General features: G+C 37.7%; 1 protein-coding gene across 4 annotated transcripts in view; it reads right to left on the reverse strand.

The window, feature by feature from the left end:
• Positions 1-1,427: 1,427 nt before the first annotated feature.
• Positions 1,428-12,269, reverse strand: part of ANKRD44 (ankyrin repeat domain 44) — a 351,473-nt gene continuing 340,631 nt past the window's right edge. Inside the window, exons 27-28 of one of the 4 annotated variants that reach the window (XM_037848889.1) lie at positions 11,274-11,365; positions 1,428-1,674 (exon numbers count right to left, since the gene is read on the reverse strand). In XM_037848889.1, the coding sequence (XP_037704817.1) occupies positions 1,544-1,674; positions 11,274-11,365 (223 nt within the window). In that variant the 3' untranslated portion in view covers positions 1,428-1,543. Of the gene's footprint in view, positions 1,675-4,600; positions 10,464-11,273; positions 11,366-12,269 lie in introns of those variants that run through there. The other 3 variants (XM_037848890.1, XM_037848888.1, XM_037848891.1) reach the window with 3 other exon arrangements.

A 12,269-nucleotide genomic window follows, 5' to 3' on the forward strand; every position in this document is an offset into this window, starting at 1 on the left:
TTTACATTTTCACTTCAAATGCTGTTTTCCTCTTGCCTGGTCATATTCTTGGCTTTTTCATCATCAAAACTTAACACTTCTTAAATACTCACTTCAAGCATCCCACATCCTGCTCACCAATTCTAGTGCTACAAGCTAAGCAATTCTTCCATCGTACCAAGACCTTTGATCCATCGACTGTACCACTATTTCACTATCCATTACCTCCCTCATGTCCTGACTTCTCTCCTTATCCAGTTTAGAATCCATGATCTATATCATCACTTCCATTGAAAGCATAATAATTCCATATTTCTCTCTCCTGTTTCCCCTTGTACTCACCTGACAAAGTTCTGTTGAAAAACAAATTGGAGTCGAGTTTGCATACTACAGCTTGACATCTCAGACACCAAAATTTTGATGCAGCAAAGGAAGCCAGATCACTTGCAAGAATGGAAGTAGCTTTGGGATTCTAGGGGTGTCAAATGCTTTTTATAGACATGAAAAGGAAGTTAGCTTGGTTCCTACTGATTGGACAAGGGTTTGTGTGTCTTATAAGGCCAGGATTAGGGCAGATGGGCTTTATTTTGTATTGGGTCAAACATAATGAACTAGGAGCTTGATTGGCTATCTGGGTCAGCTGCCTTGGGGGAGAGTTCAAATTTCAAAAGATAAAGAGGAAACTCAAGAGGGACTTCAAAGAGGAAGTAGGGCATTATTTCAATTTGCTAAAACTGCCGGAATGAAATATACCTGAAATGGATAGGTTTTTAATGGGGATTTATTAGTTACAAATTTACAGTTCTAAGGCCATGAAAATGTCCAATTTAAGGCATCAACAGGATGATCCTCCTTTGAAGAAAGGCTGCCAGCATCTGGGACACCTCTGTCACATGGGAAGGCACATGGCCTGTGTCTACTGGTCCTACTGTCCTGGGTTTTGTTGCTTTCAGTTTCTGGCTTCAGTGGCTTCCTCTCTCAGCTCCTCCAGGAGCCTTTTCTCTATAAGCGTCTCTTGATTTTCATCTCTTAGCTTCTCTAAGCTCTCTGGGCTTTTTCTGTGTGTCTTTTATCCTCTTATAAAGGACTCCAGTAAAAGGATTAAGACCCATCTTGAATGGATGGGTCACATCTCCATTGAAATAACCTAACCAAAGGTCCCATCCACAATAGGTCTACATCCCCAGGATGAGATTAAAAGAACTTGGCCTTTTTCGGGGTACAGTGCTTCAAACTAACACAGGCATTTTTGGTTTGTTTGCTTTTTTCTGTTTTTGTTTTTTTGTTTTTTGTTTTTTTTTTGGCTCTGAGGTGTCCCTGGGGCTTTCTCTATACAAATTTATCAGCTCTTTCCCTGGCAAAATTCTGAAATCTACTTACTCTATGCCTGCAGCCAAATACCTGATGAAAAGCCCACCAGGATGACTGGTATCATTTTAAATTCATAGCCATAAATCTCAAGTGTACTCAACCCTATTCAGCAATCCTTCTCTGCTGTTCTAGAACATCCTCCTGAAAACCTCTTTCATGCTATTTCCAAGAACTCCCCCTCAGCATCAATACACTATAGCATCTCTTGTCTCAAAAGCACAAATACCCTTCCTGGTCTCCACCATGTCCTCCAGCTACTGTTGCAGATCTTGCTGTGTCGCTGTGGGCCAGGTGCCTCATCTTTGCCAGCAGGATTTTCTCCACCTGTAAAGTAGATACAATCATCCCTTGCTTCAGACAAAGGATATATATTTGTGCATGGCTTTGTGTGTTCAATGAAAAAGGAATTAAATATTTGTCTCTAATCTGTGCAGCACTTTTCTTTTCTCCAAACACTCACATGTTTTTTTAGTTTATAAGTTCTCCTTATAGGGGCATAGATATTACAGCATGTTTATGCAATTCCTTGTGAAATAGATTTTTTAAAATATGGCTGTCTTTACCAGTAATAAATTGATGAAGAAATGACTGAGAAACAAGAGGAGAGCAAGTGGATGAGCAGTGGATGAGCACTGGAACTGTGGATGAGGCAGTTGGTCACAGGGCTGGACATTTGGTATGCCTGGCCCTCAAGACAAAGAATGCTAGTAGGACAACCTTCTCTTCCCCCACCCCTAAGTTACTGTGCAGGCCACAAACTCCCCACACACACCCAGTCACCCCCTGGGGTGCTTGAGAACCATCAATGGCACAGCCATTAACTTTGCTGCTTGATTTTTAGAGAAAATGTAACTTCAATATGAAATTTGCTGAAGAGACAATTCATACAGCGCTTTTACCCACCTGTTTTTGTGTAATGTTAATAGTTTTTAAACTTAATGCCTTTGTACCTTACAAGCTAATTCTGTATGTAACATACATTAAGTATGTTACATAAGGGATAGTTGCACAGGGATCTAAATCCACCAATTAGAATTAGAGAGATGTATCCTTTGACCAGCAATTTGAAGACAAAGCACCACATCAATGTTCAACAATATCATTTTTGCAGTGGAGGCCATTATCCTCTTTCTACTTGCTTATGAGAGCAAATAAAATTAGGAGAAGCCTGCATTCTCCTTGAAAAGGTGAGCATTGGAAATCAAGTAATTTCCTTAGCAATTGCTGGGAAGCGGTTATTTCAGTACAATATTTTATACTCTGAGTACACTGTGATAGACACAATGTGCTAAGCAGCTTCGGACATGGCTCCAGATGCTTCCCCCCCACCCCCTGTGTTCACATCCCTGAGTGATCCCCTCCTCTTGAGTATGGGCTGGACCTAGTGACTTGCTTCTAATAAATAGGATACTGGAAGAATGATGGAATGCCACTTCTGAGATGCAGTTACAAGACTGCCTTTTGTCTCGCTCTCTCACTCCCTGGCTTTTCCCAGCTTGCTCACTCTGATGAGGCAAGGACCCAGGTTGTGAGCAGTCCTAGAGAGGCCCACGTGGCAAGAAACTGAGGGCATAACTAACAGCCATGGAGGAACTGAGGCCCTCAGTCCAAAAACCTGTAAAGAATCATGCTAACAAACATGTGAGTGAGCTTAGAAATGGATCTTTCCCTGGCTGATTAGAGATCCTGAAGCAGAAGACCCAGCTAAGCTGTGGCTGGATTCCTGACCCATCAAAACCCTGACAATAAACACTTTTTGCTTTAATCTGCCAATTTGTTATGCAGCAATAGATAACTGATATATCCAGTATGCAATGAACTACAGGAAGCATTCACCTGCGGTATGATTCATGCTTTACTTTTCAAGACTGAAAAGCCCTCATGATTTATATAATTGAATAGAGTGAGGCAAAGTAGAGTGCAAAACTTCCCTGAACCTCTGACCGATAAAAGAAAACACATGGCAAGTATGACATAGGAAAAAAAGAAAACCAAACACCTAGAGGCACAATTTTGTATTCAGGTCACTAAGCAAAATGGGCAAGTTCTATAACTTCTCTAGGATGCAATTTCTTCATCAAAAAGATGGCAATGGGATTGGGCTGGACAGTGTGTAAGAACAGCTAACATTGTATGATTTTGTGATTTGAAGAACTCAGGAAAACCCCAACTCACAACCTGTCTCTCATTTTCTCTCAAACTCCATCATTATGAATTTGTTCCTTAGTGCATCTAGGGATTGTCCCCTCAAATTACTGCTCAAGGGAAGATATTTTGGATGATGAGGCAGGTGGAGATGGAAATTTCCTGATCCTTTAAGGACCGTGCAGAGAGGTAAGTTCTTGGCTTGCTATGGAGCAGCTGAAAGGTAGCAGTAAACATGGTTGATAACATGGTTGATACCACAATTTTGAGGACCTAGTAGGCTCCCTCCTTTCCGTTATGTGTGAACTATATAACTGATCATATTTCCCTCTTACCTTGGCTGCAAGGACGCTCAGAGCAAACTCGAGTTTAGTTATAGCCATTGGGTTGAATTTTATGGTTCACGTATTTGTTTGTATTCTTTTTCCCTGCCCTAATTTATCTACTTAGAGTTTGCTGCATGTCTTTTGTTGAAAGTCAGTTCAAACCCTTTAAGGAAAAACTTGGGGGCATAAGTAAATATAATAAACACAAACATACATGTTTTTGTTTTTTTTTCTCTAATTGTGATGATACAAAAAGTAATAGCAGAGAAGTAAATACCTGAAACTACCAAACTCCAACCCAGCAGTCTGGACTCCTGAAGACAATTATATAATAATGTAGATTACAAGGGGTGACAGTGTGATTGTGAAGACCCTGTGGATCACACCTCCTTTATCTAGTGTATGGATGAGTGGAGGAATGGGGATAAAAACTAAAGGACAAATGGGGTGGGATGGGGGGATGATTTTGGTGTTTTTTTCTCACTTTTATTTTTTATTCTTGTTCTGGCTCTTTCTGATGTAAGGAAAATGTTCATAGATAGATTGTGGTGATAAATGCATAACTATGTTATCATACTGTGGACAGTGGATTGTATATCATGGATGATTGTATGGTGTGTGAATGTATTTCAATAAAACTGAATTTAATAATAAAAAAAGTAATAGATCTGTAGGTACACTTATATCTTGATTATATATTTTCAAAAGTTAAAGTTAATTTGGCTCTGGGAGAACGTTAATTTAGCATAATTTGGAAAAATAAAAAAACACACTGCGACAATATTTGTACCGTATTTATTTATAAAAATAACCATCTGAATGCATTTTCGTGTACATTACAGTTAAGTATTTCATTATGTTATTAGAGCATTCAGTAGTTGCAAAAGTATTAAACTGTGCTTGAGAAAATTCAGATTGGTTCAAAGCCATTCACTAACTAAAAGTAATTTTCCTCATTTTTACAGTCATTACATTTGCCAGGGTCATTCAACTCCAATTTACATAAGAAAACATTACAGACAAAATTCCACCAAAATCATCAAACAATACCTTATGCTGTTACAAATAGTTTATGCAAAATATAACACTGGCACCAGATTTGTATCATCGTGCTTTGCAAAGATATATTGCACATGCTAAAGCATAAAATACGTAGACAAAACTACCAAACAAAAGATATTTGCATTGAATTTTTCGATCACTGCATAAAAAAACGTATCGAGTTACATTTTATACACACACTCAGATTGTCACTAACTTAAATGCTTTTCTTCTATTAACACTGACCTATGGTTTACAGTTTTGTGAGAAGAAAGCATTTCAGCACAGCAAAATCAAACATATTTCCTATAGAAAACTTTAGCATATTCATTTTCATTTCAAAGCAGGTGAAGGGGAAATAGGAAAACAGATATTTTATACATTCAAAGAAAGTCTGAAATGAAAACTCACTGGTCTCATATTGCTCTGATAACACTCAAATGAAAAAATACAAAACATTTCACAGAACATTTTCAGAATATACAAATATGAAAAGGCACTCTAACTTCATATTTCAAGACAAAAAAAGGATGAATTTTTCAACCAACGCAACAGATAAGCAAAACAAGTTGCTAAACAGTACAAAGAATAATCTAGTGCAGCAAATCCATTTGATGTTCTTGTTCTAATTTAATAATAAAATAATAAATCAAGCAGCTGTTTACTGCCTAAAGTACCAAAACATACTATGGTGCCCTTTTAGTAGTGATAAATAGAAATCCCCTGAGCTATTTACTGTAGAATCATAGCAGATTTTAGGCAATTTGGAGATAGTAATGTAATTAACAAAGATAGGCAGACACTGGCGAACAGGTAAGTGCAATGAAACATGATCCCTGTGCTGTGGTTAAAATACTGTCTGAAAAGAACACATTTAGGATAAAGCACAAAACAACTAAGATTCAATTAAAAACAGTGTTTTCTGTTTTTTTTTTTCCTTAGAAAGCTGTGTTGCAAACATAATTTTATTTCTAAGATGTGTACTTGAAAAACATAGTAAATACAGTTTTTAAAAGCATTTATTAAGAAAAAACTCGGTAGTGGGGGAAATAGGAAGAGCAGGAGAGAGAGAGGAAGAGAGATTGAATTCAATGAACTGTTCGTATGAGCATGATTTCATTTTGTTCCTTTGTCCTCATCCTACCAGGAAGAGTGGGGAAAAGTCAAAATGCAGCTTTATGGAGATAATGTCGCTGGTCAGTCACTGCTTTCATTGCTTTGCTGCAACGTTCCTGTTCTCTCTGCTACTTGACAGGAAAAATGTGAATGCTGCTTCACCATTAAAGCTGGCATTTCATTTCCTGCTTTAAAAGCCAACTGAACAAGATTTCCATTCACTTCTAGAAAAAGACACCGAAGTATACCGTGCGTTTTTGACACTGAATCTCCCTTATTTTCAATGTGTTGGTAAAGATAAGGTCATTATTGCTCATTAGCAATTTAACTCCTTTATAAATATTTAATCTTTTTTTACACAAACAAAAAGGACAGAGGAAGGAGGGGAACACAACACTGAGAATTCTAAAAACAATGGTGGTGGTGGTGAAAAATTTCAACAATATTAACACCAATTCTCTGAGTCCTTTGAACATGTTCTCATTTGTGAAGAACCTAACATGAGTTTTAATCAAATCCAGAATATTAAAAGATAAGATTAAAATTTTTTACAGTTAGATGAAAAATATAATACAGTAACTGTATTTGATCCAGATATGATAGAATACCATTTTAAAAAAATATCTCACATACACTATAAAAGAGACATTTCCAGGGTTAAAATGGAAGCGACTCTAAAACATCAGAGGGTACTGCCCTAATGCCATCTGTTTCTTTCCTGTCTCTTTCTCAAGTGGAAAACAGCACTTGGGCTGGTGATTTGCATTTTCCTCTTGGCACACGTGCCAGCACACTGACATGGTTTCCCATTAGGTTACTGGGACTGTGTGAAATTGTCAGTGTATTTAGGATAATTACTGTATCTTTCTTTGGGTCACTTTCATGCATATGTTTCCATATATACTTCAGTTTTCATCTTAGAGAAGAGCATATAGAGTGCAATGTCTTCTACGCTCTAAGCTGGTTGACATGTCTGAACGAAGGAATGTAGCTCTTGATCTTATTCTCCTTTCCAACTGATGTCGAAGAACCTGAGTCGGCTGGAAACCTCAGCAGTGCAAATGCTGGGCTTGACCCAGGGCTGCTGGCTAGCCCAGGGCTGGGGGTGTTTTCTGCTTTATTTTGTTATTCCAAAGAAGACACGTAGCAATTAAAATAGAGAACAAAACAATGGATATGTTTCCTCAGCATTTGTTTCACTTAAAATAAATACAAACACATTTACATCAAACATATAGGAACACTTTCTCTAGTTTGGGGAAAAAAAAAAACAAAACACCAGAGTCAGCACATCATCAGGTACAAACGTTAAGCCATCAACCAGAAATCTGTGTCATAAGAAATATAAAATACAAGAAAGACTGTTGCGTAAAAAGATTACATTTTAACTTCATAGAAAAGCGACTTCATTTCTCACTTCCATTTTAAAGAAAAAAATTTAAATCTTCCATTTTAGGCTGAAGCATTTTGGTCCTCATGTTGATGAAATACATACATATATATGTATATATGCATATACACACCCACCTACCCACACATATATGTATATATGTGTGTATGAGTATATGCATAAATTTTAAAGAGTCTCATTCTTCTTTTTGTACAGCTGTTCCAGGTGCAGAATGGGGTCCATTTGACCTAGAAGCTTTGGCAGAGGGAGCAGATACAGTTTTCACTATGTTGATTTTATCATCAAGCAAGTGGCAGTTGGCTTTAATTTGCACATCACCCATTTCTACTTCCTTCTTTTGCTTTTTTGTTCCCTTTTGCAGTCACACGTTTGCTCACTTGGCATGACCTTGACTGAGAAGCTCATGTAACATTTTACTATAGATGAAAAATGCTGATGGTTCTCACGCTTTAAAAAAGTGAGTATTTTGATTTAAGGATGAATTAATAAAAGGGCAGTTTCATGTTAAATTTGCATATTGTCGCAAAGTTTAGGTGCAAAATAATTTTCACCTACATTGTTATTAGATACATTTGGGCTCAATCATTGGGGTGCAAATTAGTCACAGGCTTGTTATGGGGAGCACTGGGTGCCATATTTGTGTTAAATGAGAAAAGCAAGTTCAGTTTTTCAATTTATCTGACAAATTTTCCAAAGATTCTCAGAAAGAAGTTCTGGATATTTAAGTGCTTACTACAGAGAGTAAATGAATAGTTGGATTCCCTTAAAAAGACTATTACAGGCATTATTTCTGAAGATGAACACTTTTACCTTTGGCTTCTGATGAGGAAGTAAACATCAAAGTGAGGAGAGGTTTGAAGCATGTCCTTTTTCACCTCTTCCCTCCTATCCCAGGGGACATGGCATTGACATACCTCTGAGAACTCACAACCGAGTGAGTATATGAAAAAAAAAAAAACTTTATAGAGAATAGCTCCCTTTCTGTTGCATTATCCACAAAGAAAAATAACTAAATGCATCTTTTTTATTCCCTTACTTCAAATGAGAGGCAGACTTTCACAGAAGTATTCCAGATCCAAGGAAAACATGAAACAAATAAAAATTGGGCCCATCTGTGTGTGTGCTACTCCTACAGCTTAGCTGCCTTCCCTCAATTTGATTATTTCCCTCTCTACTGGCTTCTGGAAGCTTGGGCTCATAATACTTGAACATACATAACCCCAGAATTCACGCTTATTTCCCTTCCTCCAACATGGGTGATCAAGGAAAAGCGTCTAAGGTCCGAAGTCAAAACGTTTCTGAATCAGAATCATTTTCATTGTACCCATCCTCTGAGCCTACATTGTTACTGCACAGGCTAACCATGCTCCCCAGATTGGAGAGGGTCGTCCTGCTCAAAGTGTCTTTTTTAAAACAAACGAAGTTGACAGCCGTCATTGAACTGGAAGGAGAAAAAGGCATCATGGTGGCCAAAATGAGTGCCAGGCAGTCAGCCACGTCTTTGTTAGGAGCGCAAGCCAGGGCCGGGGTGTGACCTGGGCGTAAATGCAGACAAGGCAGTGGTTAGTACTGGGGAATCCAAAGGAGGCGTGAGCATTCTGCAGTACATCTCGGACAACCTCACAAGCAGAGATGTATGTCAAGTTAAAATCATGCCAGGCAAAAGGAGGTGTTACTTCTTACAACTCATGCTAGGGTGGGGCTGGAGGGAGATGAAGGAGGAGGCATTTTATGGAAGGTGGTTTTTTTCCAGCTCACATGACTACAACAAGCACTATATTACTCAAGGTTAGGCAGAATTCCAGCCTTTACCTAGTGAACAGAAACATGAGGGGGTGGGGGTGGGACACAATTCCACAAAAACGGCAACAGGACAACCAGGAAGATGTTTCCACTTGAGAACACAGGCACACCATGAGCCTCAGGCTTGGGCCGGAGTAGGACTCATTCTGAGAACAAGGACTTCCAGTTGTCGGTAATTGCACACCAGATTAGAAAAGACAGGGAAAGTTAGATGTCTGCAAAAGTGAGTAGTGTCGTTTTATCACTTTATATATACTTCAAATAAAGAATACACCAACAGGTTGGTTTTAGAAAAATGGAATTATTTGACTCCATCAGACACAGAAAGGCACTGGTTGGTTGTGATTCAAAATTTGCTGTCATTAAAGAGAAATTTAATAGATTTTTAAAAAATAGTCACACCACCACCAAATGTCCTCAAATCCTAAATGTAACAGATGTTGTAAAACTGCTATGCTTCTGTAATTAGAGTCATGCCATTCTCTAACATTTAGACTTGCTAGGTCCACTTCCTAATGAGAAAATGGCCTTAATGCATAAAACAGGTGCCAGGGGGAGGTGGATTAATTCTTTTTAAATTACTACCCTTATCCAACCTTTATCCCACCAGCCTCAAAAGTTAGCCTGCTTTGCCTGCTGGCCAACATTCCTACCATGACAATGAGCCATTCACTCATTCATTCAGAGGAACAGGCTCAATAAAAAATATTTGGTTTATCAGCACTTGATCTGGACATCCCTTTCACCCCAGTCCCCACCCACCTCTCCTTCTTGTATGAAAACAAATAAGAACTGACAGGTATCTTAATTTTCCATTTCCCAGGGGTAAGGGAATTATGATTGCAAGTGCTGTACAAAATAGCCCCAAATATTCCCAGGTCTTTGAGGTGTAGCCAAGCTCTGAGATAGGGTACAGGCTCTACTGACCCAGGGTTCTCATTTCTAAGGTCACTATCAACAGGAGAAGTCTCAGCTGCAGTAGACTTACATCTGAGAAAGGCAAAATGAATTTATTCTGGTCTGATTATTTTGGAGAAAAACTGTGGGCTCCTGCATGCCAGTAAGAGAGGGTGAGGGAAAGTGAGGTGGGAAAATCAGGTAATGAGGCATAGAGAACTTTCTGCTCCTCCTAGATGAGTTAGGTTGGGGACAGAGCAGGCCACATGCTAGGACAAATGGGGCTGCAAAACCAAAACTAATAAGAGTTAGCTAAAGATGTCAGAATGGCTGCTTACTTCTGAGAAATAGGCATGAGCTGCTAATTCCAATACCTGTAATAAGCAGTTAATTGAGATATGTTAACACATTTTATTATAGTACTTTAATTAAATGCCACAATAATGCCACATCTAAAAAACTGCTTAACTCATAAATATCCAGAAGTTCCTCTTTTGCTCTTATGCTTAAGACAGTGGTTTAATACAATTCTAATATTCATTAGCTTTCAAAATTTCTTAGGTAGCAGAGTAGAAAGCTTCTGTTAAGAGTTAGTTCATTTAGAAAAGGAGCATTATATATATCAGAAGAAGCTTTCAAGCCTAGACATTAGTTAAAACATTTTACTCATATTTCCCAAATTTCCATACTGGGAACATGAGCTCTCTTCTATTCTTTAAGAAAATTAAATAAATAAAAAAGTGAGTAGATAAATAGGTTTGCTCTCAGAATGAACAGAAACACAATTGAAGACATGGGTTTGTTTTTTTAAAACCTTTGAGCATGCACTAATGACATATGTAATCTCTAACTCTTCAGTGTATGCAGTTAGCATTTTGAGTGCCAAGTTTAAAGTGTTTTAATGTGTCTAAAATATTTTAACCACCACGCTGAGGAGTTGAGAGACCCGCTACTGACATTACATGCAAAATGGGTAGCCCTCATGGGCTACAGGTAGACTATGTGCTTTATAAAACAAAAAGACAGGACAAACTATCCTTGTTTGATTTCTCACACACATGGAACTTCCAAAGGGAAGAGAATTCTTACTGCCTTTTAAACTAGCTCCTACATCTGGGCATTTCCTCTGGCTTCAACCTGTATATGGAAGATACCTGCAGTAATTGTTCACTTTTTCCACTTACCTTTTTCATCTACAGCAAGCACACAGGCCCCTTTGGCTAGCAACTCCTCAACTACCATCTTCAAGCCATTGCGTGCAGCAACATGGAGGGGTCTATAAAATACAACATGGGGTGTCAACTATGATACATATTTGTGTGAGAATGTGTCACTTTGGGGAGCCCATGTCACTAAAAGAAGAAAGTGCTTAGGAACCTATAAATAGTACATGGATATTTTTGCTTTTTTAAAAAGACATTTGTTGACCGGATCTTGTCCAGGTGTTAATGATCCAACTGTTCTTCCAGGTTTGGCCCATTTTTCTCTGCAGGTATTACAAATACTCCGCATCTCAAATAACCTCAATGACAGTAAATATGAACACAGAGTTCAGGTGTGTTTTTTAGAAGGTTCTTCCTCTCTTGATCTTTATCATGGCAGTTCAATCACTGTTTTACATAATTCATCAATTAGGACTTGCATCGATATCACCCACAAAGATGTTATTAATAAATGCATCAATGTTTTACTGAATTTAAAAAATTCAAAGAATTTTAAATATTAAAGAATAATGTCAAACCATTTTATTCTTTTATATTCTGCTTAGGAATCTTAAATGAAAAAAAAAAAGATTCCTAATATTCTTTTGCCCTTAAAACAAATGCATAAGTAATTTCTTAAAATGGAAAATGAAGCAGCTTTTAGATCTATCACATTGAGAGTTACACTAAATTATATTAAAATTTAATTAAGACAAATAGCTTAGAAACTTTTCAAATCTGTTCTGGGAACCTGATTTATTAAACTGTCATTTTCCCATAAGAAAACATAAATGCTAATACATTTGTACAAATAGTTTCACCAAATGTCAGCCCATAACATTTTCTAATATCCCCATTAAATTTATAATATTATCATAGAAATATCAGCAAAGGAAAACACACACCTCACAAAATTCTATGGAGACATATCGGAATAAGGGTTCTGACTAAAAATGTCTAGCTTGGTCAGCACTTGTA

This window comes from Choloepus didactylus, chromosome 9, assembly GCF_015220235.1.
Source record: "Choloepus didactylus isolate mChoDid1 chromosome 9, mChoDid1.pri, whole genome shotgun sequence".
Lineage (NCBI taxonomy): Eukaryota > Metazoa > Chordata > Mammalia > Pilosa > Megalonychidae > Choloepus > Choloepus didactylus.